Source organism: Olea europaea, chromosome 8 (assembly GCF_002742605.1).
Source record: "Olea europaea var. sylvestris chromosome 8, O_europaea_v1, whole genome shotgun sequence".
Taxonomy (NCBI): Eukaryota; Viridiplantae; Streptophyta; class Magnoliopsida; order Lamiales; family Oleaceae; genus Olea; species Olea europaea.
Window position 1 is genome coordinate 10,326,567 of NC_036244.1, and position 22,908 is coordinate 10,349,474.

Genomic DNA, 22,908 nt, shown 5'->3' on the forward strand with positions numbered 1-22,908 from the left:
ATTAATGATCTTAGTCCAAAAATAAAGTCGCATTGAAAGAAATGAGTAGGAACAATTCTATCTCATCAATTCTTAGAACACAACCTAGGATAGACATCCCATGGTGTCAAATAAATCTGGGCAACATGATCTGAGTGGGAGAGATGAATTGTCATCTGATCTAATAGATCAATAGAACGTGGAAAGTAATGGCATCACCTAATGGTAATGCTAGTATTGATGAAAATATTACATTCCAAATGACGACACAGTCCTAACTCAATCGTCCTTTAAACAAAGTCGAAAGATTATTAAGTCACCTTCAAGGTACTTGTTGAGAGGAGAGTCCAATATGGTGATCTCCATGGTACAAGGTGATTATCTGATTTCATATAAGGAGATTATGGATTATGTGGATGCAGCGATCTATTTATGAATTGAACCAGACATCGAGATCTTGGAATAGAGATTCGACAAAAGGATTAAGACACTCGATTTTAATTTGAACTTTGATGAATCCTGTATCTATAAGAAGATACATGAGAAAATTGTACTTCTCCCAATACGTATGTAGATGACATTCTACTCATTAGAGATAATGTGGGGGCGTTATTATCTACGAAAATGTGGTTGGCCCAACAATTTCATATGTAAAACTTAATGAAGCAAGCTATTTTCTAGGTTTGAGATCTCGAGAGATCGAAAAATAAAATGATAGCTTTTGTCCTAAGTCTTATACATTGACAAGATACTTGTCAGTTTTGCTATACTAGATTTCGCCTCAGGCATTGAATCCATCTCTTTAAGGATTAGTTCATAAATACTCCTAAAGAGATTGAGTACATGAGTAGGATATCTTATGATTGGCCATAAGTAGTCTCATGTATGCTATGCTGTGTAATAGATCAGACATTTGTCATATTGTTAGTATGGCGAGTCGAAATCTATTTTACATTCGGATTGAAGCATTGAATGGTGATAAAGAATATTTTTTGTATCTCTAGAGAACAAAGAATTCTATATTCATCACTAGATCTTATTTCAATAGGTTAAAAGGATTTAGACTTCTAAAAAGTGATGAAGACCATCACGTGTCTACATCTCTATCGTTGTTTATACTTGATAGTGGGGCCATTATTTGGAGAAATATCAAGCAATCATGCATTGTTGATTCCACTATTGATGCCAATTATATGGTACCTCATGAAGCTACAAAATTGGCTGTATGACTTAGAAAATCCTTATGGACATTGAGGTGGTGCCTACATCTACACAACACTTTACACTGTATTAGGATTATAGTAGGACTATTACAAAATGCTAAAGAACCAAGAGTTGTCAGAAAGTAAAGACATTGAACGGAAAATATCATCTCTTAAGAGAGATAGTTGGTAAAGAAAATTTGGTTGTCAGTAAGATTGCTATCGGGATAATCTTGTAGACTTCTTTACTAAGAGCCTATTGGCTAAGTTTTCAAGGGATATCTACAAGACACGAGGTTGCAAGTCATGATACATATACTCTTGGGCAAGTGAGAGATTTGTTAGGTTGTGTGCCCATATAATATATTTTACTAAGATAAAATAATTATTTATAATAAATTAGTTGTGCTTTTATTTATTTATTGCATTATTTATTATTGAGCATGCAAATTAAAGTACTTATGATCACTTGAGATAATATCAGTTAGGTACTTGCATCAAGAAGTACAGTATAATGCAACTTATATTTTGATCATAAATAATATGTGCACAACCAATGTATAAGGGTTAGCATCTTGTACTGGAAGATTGTATTATTGACGATTCACTATTTAGGTTCGTGATTTGCCCTTATCACAAAAATAGTTAAATGTGACATTAGTACACTTTGAGTGTATTGAATGGATCGCGTGTTGAATTCAATTCGATAGCATGACCATGCGGTAAATTAAATTTCACTTAACCGCTGTGTGTTTCATCTAAATCCATTGATAGGATTATGTATATCTTCTTGTGATTATAATGATTTTTTGATTCATCAATGGATGATATCAATTTAATTGGTCAAATATCTCGATGAGTTGGGAACTTGAAAATAAGCGAAGTAGAGAACATGAATTCATGTCAAAAATCATCACCCTAAATATATGGGTAGAGTGACTATTAAAGTATTTTCTGTTAAATGGTTAAAATCTTTAGCGACAGTTAAACTTTGACGCCTGTGATTAGTTCACAGATCTGTTGAATAAAATGGTACTTAAGTTACTGAGAATAATTAGAATGTCAAAATGGTCATTTATGCTTGTACCTAATTATCAGATCTTGGACGGAGATAAAATACATATACGATAGGCCTAAGGAAAGTATTAAAGATTTATTGTCTTCTGTAATCTTATATATTCCAAGAGTTTTGTTTTTTGGCTTTAGTTGAAAAAAACAAAAACTAATAATTAGATTGGATGGTCAAGGGTCGATTAGACAGGATCTAATTATTGGAGCATGGATAATTTACTTCCTATCAGGTCAGTATGGTAGCTACATAAGGTATTGGTACTTAATTATGGTAATTATAATAGTTTTGGTCTTAATTATTATTACAACAAAGTTTTGTACTTATAATTATTAAGAAAGTTGTAAACTTAATTATAATTGTAATTGAAGTTCTAGGACTACACATGCAATTAAATGTAAACTAATTGGATTTGGACTTTGATTAAAATGTCTACTCGAATTTATTTTAGAACTCCTATTTGAATATAGAATTATTATTGTGTAAGGATTGAAACTCTTATATTTCTATAAATAGAGATTAGATGGAACGTTGGCATCCTATGGAATTGTACAACAATCATAATACATAAAACATAATTCAATGGTGTTCAAATTTGGATAGAGAAAAAGAGAGAGATTTTTATTTTATTTTTTTAATTTTATCAATTGTCCAGCTCAAGAATTAGATAATTGATTTAATTTAAATAATGTGCCCATCCACCAATTTAGTCTTTGGAGACGTGAACATTTAGATAATCTTATTTATTGAATTAAAGAAATTTTTAATTTTAGGATAATTCCGCTTCCACATTCCAATAGCACTATCTACCACATAATCACTTGTCAGAGAATGGAATGAAATATGCAATTGCAACTCGAAAAACCTTCCTTTACTTTCTTAGCAAAGCCGTTTGTTTAGTATGTTCGTTTGCCATAAAATCGTTTTGCAATATGTTTCGCTGTTATTCCTTCCAACACATCACCTAAGCAACATCAGTCGCCAATTCTTAGTAACAGATACATTTTCATTCACCCGATGATAATAATATTACAAAAATAAGAGAAAATGTGCTGATAGTATTCCTTGCACCCGCATCCCGCTAGAGCCCTAAGAATTTTCTTCTATGTTACTTTACTTCATCTCCTTTAGCTAATAATCATGTCCGAAACATCATCTCCTCGCTTTAGCTATTAATTGTTGAAATTTTGGAGCCTACATTTTAGGCTTCACAATTTTTCTATGGTGGAAGACACATTTCCTCAAAAGCATGGCAGCAAATGTTGAAAAAGAATGTGAATGGAAAAGTTGAAAACCATGCAGCTGAATTTCTTGGAAGAAATTTTTTGCCATGCATTTATGGGAGCCAATTTTGTTGAAAATGGATGGATATGCATTTAATGAGGAAGGTGAAATTTTTCCTATAAATTGGAGCCAAAGTAGGAGGAAAGAGGTGTGCCAAAACGTGAGCAAAAGAGAAGTGCAAGAAAATCGTGTACAGTGAAAACACGAGAGATAGTGAGCAAGCACAAAGTGAGAAGCAGTTAGGCTTTCGTTTGTGCAGGAAATTAACGAGAGAAAATTGAGAGATTGTCTTTGTGTAGGCAAATAAAATACAGAGAGTGTATTTGTTGTATTTCTTTTATTCTCTTGTTGATATAGTAAAAGAATTGGTATAGGTTTGTGGACGTAGGCACGATTGCCGAACCACATAAATTCTTGTGTCACTTGCACTTATTATTTTTTGCTACATTTATTTCTTCTTAGTTCAAATTATTTTTGCGTCCCACTGATCATGGCCGAATTAGTAGCGGTCTAATTTCCTAACAACTGGTATCAGAGCTCCAAAATCTAGGTGGGAGGAATGGCAACAGACGAGAAGATATCCAAAATCGATAAGTTTGATGGTACAAACTTTGGATTTTGGAAGATGCAAATGGAGGACTATTTGTACCAAAAGGACCTGTATAAACCACTTCACGTAAAGCTGGAGGACATGATCGACGACGAGTGGGAATTACTTGACCGAAAGGCTCTTGGTGCAATAAGAATGAGATTATCAAAGTCAGTCGCTTTCAACATAAAAAATGAGAAGACGATGGCATCTCTCATGGCGGCCCTGTCTAGCATGTATGAACAACCATCTGCAGCAAACAAAGTCCATTTAATCAAAAAGCTATTTACTATGAAAATGGCGGAAGGCGAAACATTTGGAGAACATCTAAATGTGTTCAATGAAGTGACGGACCAGTTAAACACAGTCGAAATCACATTCAGTGATGAGGTTCGAGCTTTGTTGATTCTGGGGCAGCTGCCTGAGAGTTGGAATGGCACAGTTACAGCAATTAGTAGCTCTGTCGGAAAGTCCAAATTGAAATTTGAGGATGTCGTGTGTATGGTCCTGACTGAGGAAATACGAAGACAGTCAGAAGGCGTTTCCACTTCTGGAGCCGCTTTGAATGTGGAGAGTAGAGGCAGAAGTTCAAACAGAAGTAAATGGCATTACATGAGCAAGTCAAGATTTGGTCGATCAAAATCCAAAAATCCAAAGAATTTCAATAAATCAAAAGTTGTTGTATGTTGGAATTGTGGCAAGACCGGACACTACAAAAATCAGTGTCAAGTTTCCAAAAAAGAAAATGAAAACAAAATCGAGGCCAATGTTGTAGCAAAGGAATCAGATGATGCTTTGATATACTCTTTGGAAAGCAAAACAGAATACTGGGTAATAGATTCTGGAGCATCTTTTCACGCCACATCAAACAAAGAACTCTTTACGAGTTATGAGCCGGGTAATCTTGGAAAAGTATATCTTGGTGATGATCAACCTTGTGACATAGTCGGCAAAGGCGAAATACAAATCAAGCTTAATGGATCTGTATGGAAATTGAAGGATGTCAGACACATTCCAGACTTGAGGAAGAACCTGATATCTATGGAACAACTATCAAATGAAGGTTACGTCACAACCTTCAACGGTGATATTTGGAAGGTTTCCAGGGGTGCAATGACCATAGCACGAGGCAAGAAAAGTGGTACTCTTTACACCACGATGAGTGCTTGTGAAATAATTGCAGTTGCTGATTCAAATGAAGATCCGAATCTATGGCACCAGAGACTGGGGCATATGAGTAAGAAATGACTCAAGTACATGCATGACAAAGGAAAACTACCAGGACTTCAATCTATTGATGCAGACCTATGTGAGAGTTGCATCTTCGGGAAGCAGAAGCGGGTGAGTTTCAACAAGTGTGGTAGAACTCTGAAGCAGGAAAAGCTAGAGTTAGTCCACACGGATGTCTGGGGGTCAGCTGCAGTTCCATCTATTGGCGAAAAGTCTTATTTTGTGACTTTCATCGATGATCACTTTAGAAAAGTATAGGTCTATTTCTTGAGACACAAATCCGAAGTGTTCGAGATGTTTAAGAAGTGGAAAGCTATGGTGGAGAATGAAATAGGTTTGCAAGTAAAGAAATTGAGATCAGATAATGGCGGAGAGTACGAACATGCTGATTTCAAAAAGTTTTGTTACCGGAGTGGTATCAAATTGAAAAGGACGTTGCCAGGAACACCACAACAAAATGGTGTGGCCGAACGAATGAACCGGACATTGACAGAGAGAGCCAGAAGCATGCGGTTACATGCTGGTTTGCCTAAACAAATTTGGGTTGAAGTTACCAACACGACAACATACTTAATCAATCGCGGGCCGTCATTGCCTTTGGAGTACAGGATACCGGAGGAAGTATGGAGCGGAAAAGAAATAAAACTTTCTCATTTGAAAGTTTTTGGTTGTGGCGCATATGTACATAATAGTGATCAAGCTAGGGGTAAGCTTGACCCCAAATCACTAAAGTGTACTTTCATTGGATATGGTGGAGATGAGTTCGGGTATCGCTTTTGGGATGATCAGAACAAAAAGGTCATCAGAAGTCGGGATGTCATATTCAATGAAAGGGTGATGTACAAGGACAGAGATACAGCGCAGTCCAGTGACATACATGATAATTCAACATATGTTGAGTTGGATGATACTCCAAGCAGTAATATATCAAAGCAGACAGATGAGAGTCCTCAGCTAGAGGAAGCTGTTGCGGAGACTCAAACTCCTATTCCTAGAAGATATTCCCGACCACATGTTCCAAACAGAAAGTACATAAATTTTTTGTACTTACTGATGCCGGTGAACCTGAATGCTATGATGAGGCATGTCAGGGAGATGATGCGATTAAGTGGGAGCTTGCAATGAAAGACGAGATAAAATCTCTTATCTCTAATCAAACGTGGGAGCTAGTTGAGTTGCCTGCAGAAAAGAAAGCCCTACACAATAAATGGGTCTATCGAGTCAAGGAGGAACATGATGGATCAAAGAGATACAAGGCGAGATTGGTGGTCAAAGGCTTTCAACAGAAAGAAGGAATTGACTACATAGAGATTTATTCTCCAGTAGTAAAGCTGACAACAATTCGATCAGTCTTAAGTATTGTTGCAACAGAGGGGTTGCACTTAGAGTAGTTAGATGTGAAAACTGCCTTTCTCCATGGTGACCTAGAGGAGGAGATATATATGCAGCAACCAGAGGGTTTCTCAATCAAAGGAAAGGAGAAGCTCGTGTGCAAATTGAAGAAAAGCTTGTATGGCTTAAAACAAGCTCCGAGACAGTGATACAAGAAGTTTGACGGATTTATGCAAAAAAATGGCTACTACAAGTGCAATGCTGACCATTGTTGCTATTTTAAGAGGCTCGAGTCCAGCTACATTATTTTACTGCTTTATGTTGACGACATGTTAGTAGTGGGACCAGACATGAACGAAATCCAAAAATTAAAGAAGCAACTGTCAGCAGAATTCGAAATGAAGGACTTAGGTCCAGCTAAACAAATTCTAGGGGTGAGAATTTGTAGGGACAAGCAAAAAGGCACTTTGCAGTTATCCCAGACCAAGTACATTTGTCAAGTTTTGCAGAGGTTCAACATGAACAATGTAAAGGCAATTAGCACACCATTGGCTAACCACTTCCGTCTATCAAACGACCAGTCTCCAAAAACAGAAGAAGAAAGAAACTTCATGGCTAATATTCCATACGCCTCAGCCATTGGAAGTTTAATGTATGGCATGGTCTGTACAAGACCAGACATTGCTCATGCAGTGGGAGTTGTGAGCAGATTCATGATAAATCCAGGAAAACAGCATTGGGAAGCAGTGAAGTGGATATTGAGATATCTACAGGGTACTGTTGATAAATGTTTGTGTTTCAAAAGAGGTGAGTTGGCACTACAAGGCTTTGTAGATGCAGATTTTGCTGGCGAGGTTGATCACAGGAAAAGTACCACCGGTTATGTATTCACAGTTGGTACTATTGCAGTGAGTTGGGTTTCGCAAAAATAGAAGATTGTTGATTTATCCACTACAGAAGCAGAGCACGTGGCAGTAACCGAAGCTAGCAAAGAGATGATTTGGTTACAAGGTCTGTTGACAGAATTCGGTTTCAAGCAGGAAAATAATATTTTGCATAGTGACAGTCAGAGTGCTATACATCTGGCAAAGAATGCAGCATTTCATTCGAGAACGAAGCACATAGGAGTTCGTTATCACTTCATCAGATCTCTCTTGGAGGATGCAGTATTAACACTGGAAAAGATCCAGGGTAGCAGAAACTCAGCTGACATGTTAACGAAGACGGTAACTACGGAAAAGTTGGAGTTGTGTTCAACTTCAGTTGGCCTTCTAAAATGAAGATGAGGAAGGTGATCCACACCAATTTTACTAAAAAGGAACTGCTCACAGGATGTCTCAAGGTGAAGCCACATTAGTTTCCAAGTGGGAGCTTGTTGAAATTTTGGAGCCTACATTTTAGGCTTCACAATTTTTCTATGGTGGCAGACACATTTCCTCAAAAGCATGGCAGCAAATGTTGAAAAAGAATGTGAATGGAAAAGTTGAAAATCATGCAGCTGAATTTCTTGGAAGAAATTTTTTCCCATGCATTTACGGGAGCCAATTTTGTTGAAAATGGATGGATATGCATTTAATGAGGAAGGTGAAACTTTTCCTATAAATTGGAGCCAAAGTAGGAGGAAAGAGGTGTGCCAAAACGTGAGCAAAAGGGAAGTGCAAGAAAATTGTGTAGAGTGAAAACACGCGAGATAGTGAGCAAGCACAAAGTGAGAAGCAGTTAAGCTTTCGTTTGTGCAGGAAATTAACGAGAGAAAATTGAGAGATTGTCTTTGCGTAGGCAAATAAAATACAGAGAGTGTATTTGTTGTATTTCTTTTATTCTCTTATTGATACAGTAAAAGAATTGGTGTGTGTTTGTGGACGTATACACTATTGCCGAACCACGTAAATTCTTGTGTCACTTGCACTTATTATTTTTTGCCACATTTATTTCTTCTCAGTTCAAATTATTTTTGCGTTCCACTGATCCTGGCAGAATTAGTAGCGGTCTAATTTCCTAACATTAATCATGTCCGAAACAAAACACAATAAATAATAAATACTTTCTTTTTCCCCAACTTACATAAGCATCATATCATACTGATGAAATCTGCTCATTTGGTGGCACAAGTCCTATTGAACTATGTGCATTTGACAAAACTGCTCACTCCTCATGCAATTTTTTGGCACCAAATTACTTGACTGATTAGCTAAACAATCCGTTGGTAATGTTGCAAAGACTGGCGAATCTGTTTACACTCTAAAGGCGACCCAGGGAAGAATTAACAGAGCAATTTCGGAATCTCTCAACGGGAGAATCATAAGTGCTAGTGAAGATGGTGTAATACGTATTTCGAATTTTGAGGTTAGAAAATGAATGTTCTCATTTTGATTGGTGTCTTATGATTTCTCTCTGCCCTTTTTAGAGAGAAAAATAACATGTAATAAATGCTATCTGTTGAAGATTTTGGCTTGCAATAAGTGTTTACTAACTTATCAGCACCTTGAGCTATATCTTACTGAGTTCATGCTATATTGCCTTCTGTTTTCTTAGTGGGAGAATCAAAATGATTGCAAGTTTGTCACACATAGTTGAACGAGATTGCATTCACACCTTGTCCTCGATATAAATATCCATACATACGAGATGATAAAAATTTAGTAGGATAGGCGTTGCCATTTTATTTCCTATTTGACTAAAATAAACCCTGTCCAGTGGACAAAAATATTGATAGTACACAAATTTCTTTCTTTTTTGATTGTGCATATTATTATATATATAAATATAACTTTTAAATTCATTAGAAAATTTAAACTTTTTATAAATAGAACTTTATTTATTCCCAGCTTTCTATCTATTTATACAATGTGAATCGAATCAAAAAAATCTCGTCACATAATCCCACGAAAGACAAAAAGAAAATCAGGAAGTGGCCCCCCAGGGCACATCCAAGTTAGCGGAACAATCACATTGGGGGCTCTGAAACCAAGCGTGGCGAGTTCGATTCCTGATTGGAGCAGCTAAGTGTTGTAATAACCAATGGAAGGGTTGGAGCAGTTTGGTGATGTAATAACCATGGAGGAGGCTCCCTTTGGAGAAGGAGTAAAAGTCATGTGGGAACCTGGGAACCAACAAGGACACAACCTGGGATTTACCTCCCTGAGCAGCTGAGGGGCCGGAAGTTCAGGGACGAGGATATAGTCTGGCGCAAGTTGGGACACCTCGTTAAAAAAAAAATGAAAATCAGGAAGTGATTTCCACGTTATTAATGTCAAAGTGGGGCCCATCGTGGCTTATTTTTTACGCAACTTATGAGAAAAGCATGCCGCTTCCTCTGACTTTCTTATCCCAAGGGCCAACTCTGCTCTTTATATTCAACTTCAATAGCTTATGAACTCCGTAATTTCTGTTTTGACTCTCATTGATTGAGATGAAATCGATATTTTTTGCATGTTTCAGAAATTTTAGACAATAAGGGGTATTCCACAATTTTTGGGCGATTTAGGGCAATTATGTGCCAAAAATGACACGTTTGGGGGTATTCCACAAAATAATCTAACATTAAGGGAGTATTATGTTAATTATTTTTATGTTATGAATTTAAATTATTTTTTATAAATTAAAACCAATATTAAAAATAGGGGTTGTACTATGTGTACACAATGACGTCACATGCAATAAAATATTCGTAGACCCTCTCCATGTAAGGAGTGTAAAGTTGTGTGTACACCACAATGTGTACACACAACATTTTTCTAAAAATAATTATTTCGCCTCCAATCTGGACGTGTCCGGTGTCCCCTTCTTATCCTACCTTTCGAAAATTCTAAATGGATGGGACAGCGAAGGGCCCGCCTGGTCTGTCCTCTTCTCCGACTTGAGGTCCGTAAAATAATATAGGTTCAATATCTTGTAGGAATTTGTCCAAATAAATAATTTTTTTTTTCCAAATTCCAATATGTCAAATCCAATAGCATCGTACAAAGACCCGTTCGAAACCTTATAAAATATCCGCTGGACTTTTCAACCATTAGAAGAAAAATGCAATAATACTATTTGTACAATTTTATCGACCACAACTGTCAACAACTGTAGTACAAATGTATATAAATATGATAAATCTTGAAAGGTTCTCGCATTGTCGTAGGAGATGGAGACATTAGAAAATATGCTTTTTGAAGCAGCATCTCAAGGAAATGTTGATACTTTGAAGAAACTGGTTCAAGAGGATCCAATAATTCTTGATAGAGTTATAGTTAATAGTTTCTCCGATACTCCTGTGCACATAGCAGCAATATTAGGACATAGCGACTTTGTGATGGAAATCTTAAGACGAAGACCTGAATTTGCACGAGAATTGAATTTATGTCAGTCATCGCCTCTTCATTTGGCATCAGCTAAAGGTTATATCGAGTTAGTTAGAGTTTTGTTATCGGCCAATCCCTTGATGTGCCTAGTTCGTGATAGAAATGGGCTGACTCCTCTCCATCTGGCGGCAATCAAAGGCCGGATTGAAGTCGTGAAAGAGTTGGTTCAAGCAAAACATGATGCAGCTCGAGTGATCATGGGTCAAGGGCAAACTATTTTGCATTTGTGTGTGAAGTACTATCAGATTGAGGCCTTAAAGCTTTTAGTGAATACCATTAGAGATCAAGATTTCACAAATTGCAAAGATAGCGACGGAAACACTATCTTACACTTGGCAGTGGCTGATAAGCAAGATGAGGTATGCCAATAGCTCTATTTTCATACTTGAATTCAAACGAACCCCTTTTTCTTTGTTTTATTTTTGAGAAGTAAAGGAATTTTTCATGTCAGATGTTTATACATGGAATTAACCATTTGGTAGAGATGATTTAGAATAAAAAACAAAAGAGAAGCTATAAGATTATTTACCAAACACGTACTAAATATTTTGAAATGTCTGCAGACTGTTAACTTTTTGCTTATGGAGTCTGCAACGGAAGTTAATGCTCAAAATCTTCGTGGGATGACAGCAATGGATGTTCTGATTCATAGTCGAAGAGATGTGAGGGATGATGAAATTGAAGAAACTTTGAAACGTGCTGGAGCATTTGGATCAATGGAAAAAAAATCATTAGTCCAAATTAATCGTAATATAGGTAGTCCAGGCTTGAATTTGTCCTTTGACCACTTTGATTTTTCCTCAAATGTGAAGGGGAACCGTAGGAAAAAGATGTTTAAACAGAAAGACGATTGGTTGGAGAAAAAACGAAGTGCATTAATGGTGGTGGCTTCTTTAATTGCAACCATGGCATTTCAAGTCGGAGTTAACCCTCCAAGCATACTAGTGCAAGATAATAAAACTGTTAACTCACAAAGTACTCTTGCATTAATACCTCAATCTTACGAGGTATTAGAATCTATTTTCATCCTTAATCATCTGAAATTATATGGACCATTCTTGATTGCTAATACAACAGGACTCATCGCGTCACTCAGTATCATATTATTGTTGATGAGTGATTTACCATTAAAGAGGAGATTAGTTATGGGAATTTTGATGGTGATCACATGGATTGCAATTACAGCAGTTGCATTGACTTATCTCATATCAATAATTGTAGTAACACCAGAGGAAGAAAGAGAAAAAAAATCATATGTTCTTGTAGTTGGGTTTGCAGTTGTTACATGGGTTGGCCTCATTGTTCTCCTACTCATTGGACACACGATTCGGTTGATAATCAAGATGATTAGGTTGATAATCAAGATGGTACGAAAGTTAATAAAATGTTCGAGCCCAAAAGAAAGGATTCGAGGCTCGGGAATTCCAAGTCATGGAGCTGTTTAAGGAGTTGTTATGCTATGTCTAGTAAGTTGGAGAAAACAATATTGAACAGTAATAAGATTGAAACTGTTTACTCTAGTGTCTAGTCATCTTCAGTACTATAAATAAAACACACCTTAATCATTTGCATTATAAATATTTAATGTATGACTATGTTGTAATTTCATTCCAGTTATTGCATATCACATAAGGTCTATGTGATATACAAATATAATCTTATTTTAATCCATCAGTAGAATATAATTTCTCTCCATAGACCATATTTTCTTTATTCTAACATGTATTCAACCATCTCGTTTAAAAACTTTAGCGACTAAAGAAGGATCATACATGGTTATTTAATCAACTCTCTTTTAATACATGGACGACATCAATATTTGATCTTAGGTTGTTACCATATCAAATCAATTCTCCAAGTTTAGAGGAAATAGTGAAAATGTAAAGGTTGGACTATGTGAAATTAAGAAATGGACAGAATCTGCCTTCAAATTTTATTGCCGCCTGGTTTAGTTTCATTCATCTTTTCGCACCCTTGACCACATCCATTCATTTCCAGATTTTTACCACACTTCTATGACATGTATGGGAAGGTAATCATGTCCTAAATTCATCATAATTACAGGATTCTCAGCCTCAAGTTTAGTTCTTTTTACAGGACTTTGAATCAGGCAACTTTGACTGTCTTTGGTTTCTATTGTATTGTCATGTAATAAATCGAGTTCTAACCTAACAAAACTTATTACCTACTTATAAATCTTATATAAGAACATTCAAGGTGATCCAGTCCTCGACCAAGTGATCATATGATGGTGATGAAAGGTAAAGCTTTCCAGAGCAGCAGGACTAGCAGTGCTCGATATAGGGGTTTGCCATAGCTAAGGCAGGTCAGTAGATAGTGGGATGACTGAATGTCATCAAGGATACTCAAGGAGTTTTTCTTGGGAGACAAAGACAGGATTTTTGATGATGATTCAGCTGAAAGATCAGATTGTAGTTGGGAATAGAAGTGAGTGAGATCAAAGGACATACTTATTTGAAAAATAATCGATGCTGTAGGAAGAGAAGAGGAAGGCCAAACCCTTGCTAGAAACATGCTCATAAGAAGCAACACTTCGAGAGATATAAATCTTGTAAGCACTGGATCAAGGCAATGATATCCATGATGATTTCCTGTTGCTATCACAGGTAAGATTATGATGTCTTAACAGAGGATAGCACGAATAATCAAACATTCTTCAGAAAGAATAGTCGAGTGCCTGAGCAAACAAATTAAAATAAAGAGTTGTTATCTAAGACCATTGTAGGTATAATCGCAGTCATAAAAGCATCATAACGAGAGCCTGACCTCCATAATATGTCTATGTTTCCTCTCATCTAAACCAAGAGGTATATGGATGTGAAGGCGTTGATAAATGCCACATATAGGAAGTAAGCATTGAAATTAATAATGAAGTCGTTTGATCGGGGTCGAGAAACAATTTCCAACCAAGGCTTTAAAACGCACATAAGTATGAAAAGACTTCGGACTTATTGCAAAGTGGATAGACCCATGTAAAATGAGAGAAGTCATCTCCAAACAGATTGCAATATCGATGACCTTCATGTGACATAACATAACACGTCAATCCTAAATATCTGATCGAACAAGTTCCAAAGGACACAGTAACTCGACAAGACTTTCCAAATGGTAACTTTTTAGATTATTCCAATGATCAAGATTGACAAACTAAATAAAAGATAAAGGACTCAAAAATAGGAAAATTAAAAAACTTGACTTACCCTTTCGTTATTTGTGAAGATGGATGTGCCAAACTTGCATGCCACGTATTAAGTTTAGTTAGTGTAAATACGGACAAGAGAAACATCGGATCGAGTCTTATAGTAAATTTATTTTTAAAAAAAATAAAATAATTTGGTTTATTAACGATAAAAAATTAGAGAGATTCAATTCTTATTCGGTTATTCGGTTCTAGGTCTAAAATTGAGAATCGAACTAAATCTATCTATTCTTGATTTAGATAATGTTTAAGTTTAGAAGAACTGCTAGGTTCAATTCGGTTAGGTCCGGTCTGATTCAATTCGGAGTTTTGTCCATTTCTAATTGTGTTTGTGTCCCAAACAAGATGTTAAGTAAAGAATTTTTAAATTCTGACCATCGAAATGAACTCAAAATGTCTAAATTAGTTGAACATAAGAACAAAAAAAATAAAAAAATATTGAGATTGGAAATGCAGCGCAGAAAGTGAGATTTGCCTACAATTAAAAAATATAAATATATATATAAAAAAACAAAAAAAATAAACACTTATCTCCCAGAAAGTGACGGAGCATGGGGGTATTTCGTAACTTTGAAAGTTGCCTTTTGATCCCTATATTATTCTGAATGTACTGATATAAAAATATTTTATTTTTAGATTTTTTAACTATTTTTTATGTATTTGAAGTTTAAAATACATCTTCTAAATACAATAAAAAGAAATTATTTTTTGGTTTAATTAAAATCTGAAAATTTTATATTAAATCCAGAATGTTTATTTGGAAACATTATTACTTAGTTGGTAATTATTACTTTTTAAATACTCCTTTTTTTTTTAGATTAAAAAATACTTTCATTTTTGATCGGTCCGTTTGTAAATAATTAAAGAAATTTTATTTTTGTAAAAAAATAAAAAGCAATTTCAGTGTCAAAATTTTTTTGATTTTAAATAATATCACGTTTTCCTGTTTGAGTGATGTTGGTCTTTATGTAATTCTGCAATCTATTATGACATATTCTCGTATTTGGTTTTTAGTCCGACGTGACTATATTTGATGCGTATTTTTAGCAGTTTAAAAGATAATACTAAAAGCCTATGGGCACAGAATATATCAAAAAGCTACATGCTTGTCAAAATTAATAAATAAATTTGGGGCACAATCTAATAGAAAACGTGAATACTTTAGGGACGTGTTTTTAGTGATAAGTAGAATATGAGAACTTTGATTTTACTTTCCCCTTTTCGGGACTATGTAACAACAAAGATTCAAGTGAGGTAGAGAATCTGTATTATTAAACTTAAATGATGTATCTTTTATTCTTCGATTATATTTCGAATTATTTTCGGAAAAATTTAATTTGTGATATCATGATACATATCATAATTGAATAAACGTGCATATTTATACTCTTATTGCGCATTATAAATTGCCTTATTGAATTACATGATATATGTTAATTCATGTATCATTATAGATGCTAAGGTCAATAAAGTGAATGAGATTTTTACTTAGACATATTAATCGAAAGATTTAGAGAAAATCTCACCTAGAACTATTTGTTTTACCGAGTGGAAGTTTTAAAGTTGGAAGAATTAATATAATTTTTTCTTAGAATTTATGGAATTTGTGTTATGAAATTAAGTTTATATGTAATGCCCCAAATTCTCAGAACCCGAAGCATAAAAAGAAAAAGTCAATCTTTCTTTGGTTCGACCCCTTTGATGTTAACCAAAATAATTTGTAAATGAGAAAAAATTTTGAGTTTGAAATATATAAAAATAATGAGAGATATTACTCCATATAAACTTAGACAATTATGACAGCAGGGAAAAAAAAAGTTTGGCCCAGCAAACGCCGACTAAAAATTATGAAATTTTAATAGAGACTAAAACATTCATATTTACACAACATATAAAAATTTGGGGTCTCGATGATAATGTTTGAAAGACGACAATGCTTTTCGACTACGCTGGATAGAAAATTCGGATCCAACTCAATGAGTTTACTAAAACGGACATAACTTTTTTCTCTAGGTAATGTCTTTGGGTAACTCCAAAGACCACTATTAGAAGACTTGTAAACCTTTCAATTTCCACTGATTTCACTTTAAGACATATACAGTAGCCCAAGTTATGCCATTTGAGTAGAAGTGCAGAATCTGGATATTCAATGCAGCAATACTTAAATTTCATGCATAGTCAAATACAACGTTTATAAATTATAGTCGACATGCAATGCTTATAAAATTAGACGAAATAGACGTTAAAACATTTTTAAAAGTGCCAGCTAGTTATTCATAATAGGTTTACATGAACTGAAAATTTTACTAGAAAGTTGAAAGCTTTTCAAATTGCCAAGCACTTACCACTATGCCAAACCACTACCAAGCCTCGAATCAACCTGTAAGATTTTTAGTAGGGTTGAGTACTACAAGTAATAGTTAGTGGGAAAGCACTAAAGTAAATGGTAAAAACATATATATTTTTTCAGAAAATCCAAACTTTGATCATTTGTGTCACCTTCAATCTCTTCATCTCTTATTTGAATCACCAAATGGTGTTTCCTTTATGAGTAACACAATAACACAAATGTTAACTTTGGTCATTAGTATCACTTTCAATCTCTTTCTAACTTTGGTCATTAGTATCACTTTCAATCTCTTTCTCTTATTTGAACCACCAAACGGTGCTTCTATCATGAGCAACACAATAACACGTTTAATGTAAATCGAAAACGAATAATTCTTACATCACTTACAAAAGTGCCAAAACATCCCTACCTTAATGCTTGGAGTTTGAATATCCTTTCGTGTCCAATAAGTAATAAAATTCAGCGTACTTTTACCCTCTTCTTCAGAAAATTTCAGATATAAAGGTTCATTGTTTCTATGGAAAAAAGGCAAAATAATTTTTATATATAGGTATATTAGTTTGGGAGAGAAAATGTGGTTATAGAGGTTGTAGGAGGTTTTTTTTTTCCTTAACAAGGTGTACGTGTATAAATTTGTAAGAAATGAAGTTTTGTGTTCTAAGATAAAACTTTAACCTAAACATATATATAAAATTTTAACACAACCGTAACTCCCTAGTAAATTCAAATGGCTTTTCGATTTAATCATTTAATTTCCAAACGTAAGATGTAAATTAAGAATTCTCATACTACATACACGTAACTTACATAATTTTAAAAGGCAATCATGTCAATGAGAATTAATAGAATTAATCACTATTAGTTAATAAATTTTAAATAAATTAAAGGGGCCTCTAGATTGGTCAAATCTAGCTAGTTCAAAATCATTTTCTCTTGAGCCCAAATTACTTTATTTAATATGAACTACAAAATGAGTATAATATTGACGTACAAAACTCCCATTCTAGAAAAAAAAAAAACCATTTTATATTATATATATAATTATATTAATAAAATAGTGAAAGATAACACTGCCATAGATTAGTCAAATCTAGCTAGTTCAAAATCATTTTCTCTTGAGCCCAAATTACTTTATTTAATATGAGCTACAAAATGAGTGTAATATTAATATATTTTCATCAACTTCAAAAATACTTAAATATTCAATCCAAATAGTTTGCGATAAATTCTAAAAGTGCACGTAAGCAAATAAATCACTTATGGAGTTTGTCACTTCAACCTTTGGACTTTTAGTGTAACGGCAACTCTAGACATTTTTCATTTGTTAAATGATCAATATTAATGCAAGAAACAATAGTGAAACAATAGGATTGTGGATGATGATTAGGAAAATAGTGAACTTTCGACTCTGTGTCTAATGTTGAATTGTCATACACTGTAAGCAAATAAATCACTTATGGAGTTTGCAATTTCAACCTTTGGACTTTTAGTGTAACGACAACTGTAGACATTTTTCATTTTCTAAATGATCGATATTAATTTTATGGTAGCAACATAATAAATATAACTCAAATTATTTCCGAGCATTGCAAGAAGATTTTATTTTAAAACGACAAAAGATATATATATATATATACACACACATTTTTTTCCTTGGTCGGTACATTAGAATAGTGAAACAATAGGATTGTGGATGATGATTAGGAAAATAGTGAACTTTCGACTCTGTGTCTAATGTTGAATTGTCATACACGTTAAGTTGTATTAATTCAATATGGTATATGTGCATAAATGGACATTGATTAAGAATAATTGTCTCTAAAATTTGATAGATCATGGCATAAAAAATCTATAATTATTAACCTTTATAAAAGTGTTAAGTTAAATGCAACAATATTTTACACAATAAAAGTATGGCTCAAACATGATGCTTTATAGTACATCAACCATGTGATAGAAGCCGGGATACAAGTCATACTATTCTAGAGAATAGAGAACAAAAACTTTATTAAGTACAAAAAAAGATAGATTCTAGTACTTGAACTTTTGAGGTGATAAGTTCTAGTATAGATAATCTTACGGAGGTGTATTAAAAATTGGGACTTTTAAAGACTTTATATACATTTTAAAGTGGGTGACTTCCATTGACTTTGTGAACTTTTAAGTGATTTCTATGGATTTGGTAAAAATTAGTAAAAAAAAAGTTTTCCGTGGATTTCTGTAGACTTTTACTAGAGACTTTTAAAGACTATTATTTATTTATTTTTAAATATTAAATATATATAATGTAATACTTTTAAACAACTTCTTATACATCCAAATCATCCACTACTCATATAATTGAAAATGCAAGGCAATATATCGTATTTTTCATGTCAATTAAAAAAAAAAGGTTACATCAAGTAGATTAAGATAATCAAAATACCAAATAATAATAATAATAATAAATTAATAGCTGCTATAGAAGCCCTCCATGCATTAGCATTCTCTCTTTTTTGTTCTTGACTCTCAAAAAATGGTCCAAAGTCTTCATCCTCATTAATCGAAGAAGATGAAGAATCATTATTATCAGGTTCATTGGTAATTCTTTAGAACGACAATCTCTATGAAGAAAACTGTACAATCCTATACGAGCTAATATGAGTTCTCCTTGTGTATGATATGGAAAAGAAGGAGCTACTTTAAAAATTGAGATTATTGATTACATATATCAAATATCCTCTCAATTATGTTCATCAAGGAAGCATGACAAAGATTAAATAACTCTTTTGTATTTTCAAGGTCACGACCTTGACCAGTAAAATTTTCAAGATGATAACGGACACCTCGAAAAGTAGTTAAGAACTGACATCGATTTGGAAAACCACAGTCTTCCCAAAAAAATTTACCTGAACATAAAATACTTGTAAAAATAACAATTAACTTATAACATGTATAATTATGGTACGGTCAACTGTACCAGCATGTTTGTCTATAATATCTAATTTAGTACTTTTGGGCTCAAACGAACTAGATTTTGCTTCAAATTATGTTCTACTTCATCTTCGAATTGATGGGGGAACCTATTAACTTATTGGATCTAGTTTATCGGTTACTATAAATGCTGTAGTATCTGGATCATTCAAGAAGTCGTCTATTAAACCATCACTGATTCTTCTTTCTTCTATATAAAATGCTCTTGCATCAGTGTAATCCCCTAATGCAATTGAGTGTGTCCCAATAGCTATCCAACTCCAACTGCAATTCTCAAATCTTCATAGTTTGAAAAGTGTCTGTGCGATAACTTTTATCTTCGGGATGAGATTATTAAAGAAAAAAATAATTATAAGCTCTAATGCATAAAACTTACACATCACTCGCAGTGAATTTCTTCGTCACATGATCCCATCCGAAACCAAAGTTATGATGCATAAGCTTAGAATACTTGTACTATTTTTTATACCATTTCACACGATTTTTATATTGGGCATAAGTCTTTTTCAAACTCAAGTTTTTGGTTAAGATCGGGAAGTATATGTTTTTCTACAGTTATCTTGTTCAACACACCATTACTATCATGCCAACCACGAGTGTCAGCATCAATTGTAAGTTTTAAAAGCTCGTTGCCTTCTTTCCACGTCCATTTCTCCTATTTTTCAGTACCTTTTCCCTGAACCTTGTCATTTGCTTGTATTGACTCTTCTATTAATACTATTGTCATATAGTTGGAGAACAAATAATTAGACAAATACAAAATAATATACATCATGATTTTATGACCACAACATCATGGAACAAATCTCCTACAATTCCCTAACAATAATATAAACAGAAAGTATGTCAAACATCAAACGGACATTTACCAAACGGACCCTCGCAACTTTTACCCCAATTCCAAATATTCATCTTCTAATCAATCCCTGTAATAGCAACCCCAATGAAACCCATCTCCCAAAATCATTCTTTGCATATGATGAAAGAAAAGAACTACAAAAGCAAAAGGGCTTTTTTCATATTTTCGATGTTTGTCTCACTTGGCACCGGCTTTCCAGAGATCATATATTTGAAACGAGTACAACAAAATAGCGTCCACAGGAAAATAGAGATGAAATTCATACGCACAAATGGAAATCCAAGAAAGAAGCTACTATTCATACCTCATTGCCACTCAAAACACAAAGTTTATAAGACTACTATTTACTTTCAAATAATTGCAATTTCAACAAGAGGCAAATATTTTCCAGAGAGGAATGCCCAATGACAAAGAAGCATCACCACAAGAAGCCAGTAAAGTTATTCGGAGTTTGAAGGATTTAAAAGTGATTCACAAAACATCAAGAAACATGTGTCAGAGGACAAATTATTCAGACAAATTTCACTGGATTCAGCACAATCCTCGTATATCAATTTCTCTTTAAAAATTAAATTTGAAATTGGTTCAGAAGTCAAATAGGTAGTCATAGATTTCTAAGAATCAAGGAAGTTAGTGAAAGACAGAAATTTATAGTGACCAAACAGCTATAATATGACCTAAACAAGTCTAAAAACTAAGCACTGAACCTAAACTCTCCAGAACCGTCTTCTTCAGCATTGAAATTTTTGAGATGGGTTTACCCATAAATCAAATAGAAAACACAAACACAGAGAAATAGAGATGTACCATGTTAATAAAGAAAAATGTACAGCAAAGATTCAAAGAAAATTTACCTAATTGGAAGACATGGAGGAGAAAGCCCTGGAGTGAAAAAGAAGAGGCCAGCCTGTATGCAAAATCTCTCGATGGATGAGAGATTTCTTTTTAGAATTCCTATTTTTATTTTCTACCAAAAAGTCTCTAGAATTCTAATAAATTATAAATTCCCTAAAAGTCATTCTCAATTGAATACCCCATAACTTTTAAAGACTTCTAAAAAGTTTTACTTGAATACGCTGTAACTTGTAAAGACTTTTTAAAAGTCTCTATTGAATACATCCAAAGTTTTATAGAGTCTTTAAAAGTCTCAATTAAGTACACCTAAACTTTTAAAAATTTCCAAAAGTCTCAATTGAAAGCACCTCTTATTGTCAAATGTGATTAAGCTAAGGTGGTTAACTTAGCGTTTACATTTTCAATTGGTTGCTCTATTATTATTATTATTTTTTTTTTTTTTTCAAATGTGTAGTAAGTTCAAACTAGTCTCTTCTCAATAGTTGGAAACTTTGAAGGTCAATGTGAATTACAAATAGGTGCTTCAATTTTCTTTATTGACACTACACGCTATGTTGAGTTAAAAGAAGTGTGACTAGTGTTGCTACGTCTCAAGGACATGCTTGTATAGCGATATTCTAACTCGTATAATACTTCGGATTTTAAGTATTAAATGAGTTAGAACAAATGTAGGATAGATGAGGAGAGTGGAAAAGTGACCAAGAAAAGCATATCACATAGTAAGCAAATAAAGTGGTAATAATATAAAAGATCAAGTGCTTCAACTATACGATTTTGAATTACTTAGTTCAAAACTGTTTAAGCCAAAGGATATTATACTTGAATGTATTCCTCTTAGTCATGTTAAGTGTTAAACACTATAAATTGGATTTTATCCTTTGTGGATAGTGGATTCAAGACTTGGAAACCTACTTTATATGAGATCAAGATGTTTCTTTAGTTTATTGTCAAGTCTTTGACTTGGTACAAAATAAATATATACCAATAATGAAGATTGAGTGGATGTTTATATGACTGATACATGTAACTTAGTAATGTAAGATAGAGAAATTGACTCATGTTTCATATTACGATAGTATCAAAGATTCTACTAAACTTGATCTCAGTGGTTGTTCTCAGTAACCTCTAACTTGAAAATTTATGCACTATAGTTTTGTTTGTATTCACAGTGGTGATGTTTATTATGATTTTGGCTATTTGTGCAATGATTTGAGGCTTTGAGTTGTGAAAACCATTCAAAGACTATAATAACTGAATTTCCAAACAGTTAGTCCATACAAATTTCTTTGCAGACTATGATCAAGAGAGAAGAAGATGGAATCTCGGTTTTTCATTACATTATAGATGGATTTATGCATTTTAGTAGCACTTTTGATTTTTATAAATTGAAGATATTACAGTGATTTAGACTTTACTGAAGTGGAGTGGGAAATAGATTATGAAAGTGAAGACTTTGAAAACCATTCGATAGCATGAATCTCTATCATGAAAGTTCAATGATCCAGGTAATGAAAGAGAAATTCTTATTAGAATGACTATCCTATGTTCACAAGAAACTAAATTATTTATTGGGCAGAAGTAATGGAGTACTGCTGCATGTAATGAGGCTTGAGATAA

At 33.8% G+C, this 22,908-nt stretch overlaps 1 protein-coding gene across 1 annotated transcript; it reads left to right on the forward strand.

Moving 5' to 3' along the window:
• Positions 1-10,562: 10,562 nt before the first annotated feature.
• Positions 10,563-12,757, forward strand: LOC111398774 (ankyrin repeat-containing protein BDA1-like). Its single transcript, XM_023025862.1, has 2 exons — positions 10,563-11,393; positions 11,598-12,757. Exons 1-2 carry the CDS (start codon positions 10,818-10,820, stop codon positions 12,477-12,479), a joined length of 1,458 nt encoding a protein of 485 aa, XP_022881630.1. The 5' UTR covers positions 10,563-10,817; the 3' UTR covers positions 12,480-12,757.
• The last annotated feature ends 10,151 nt before the right edge of the window (positions 12,758-22,908 follow it).

Bases quoted from the DNA above. Each gene is read 5' to 3' on its own strand.
- LOC111398774 (XM_023025862.1), top strand. From the start codon at position 10,818: ATGGAGACATTAGAAAATATGCTTTTTGAAGCAGCATCTCAAGGAAAT. The intron at 11,394-11,597 runs GTATGCCAATAG...AAATGTCTGCAG, and splicing joins TGGCTGATAAGCAAGATGAG to ACTGTTAACTTTTTGCTTAT.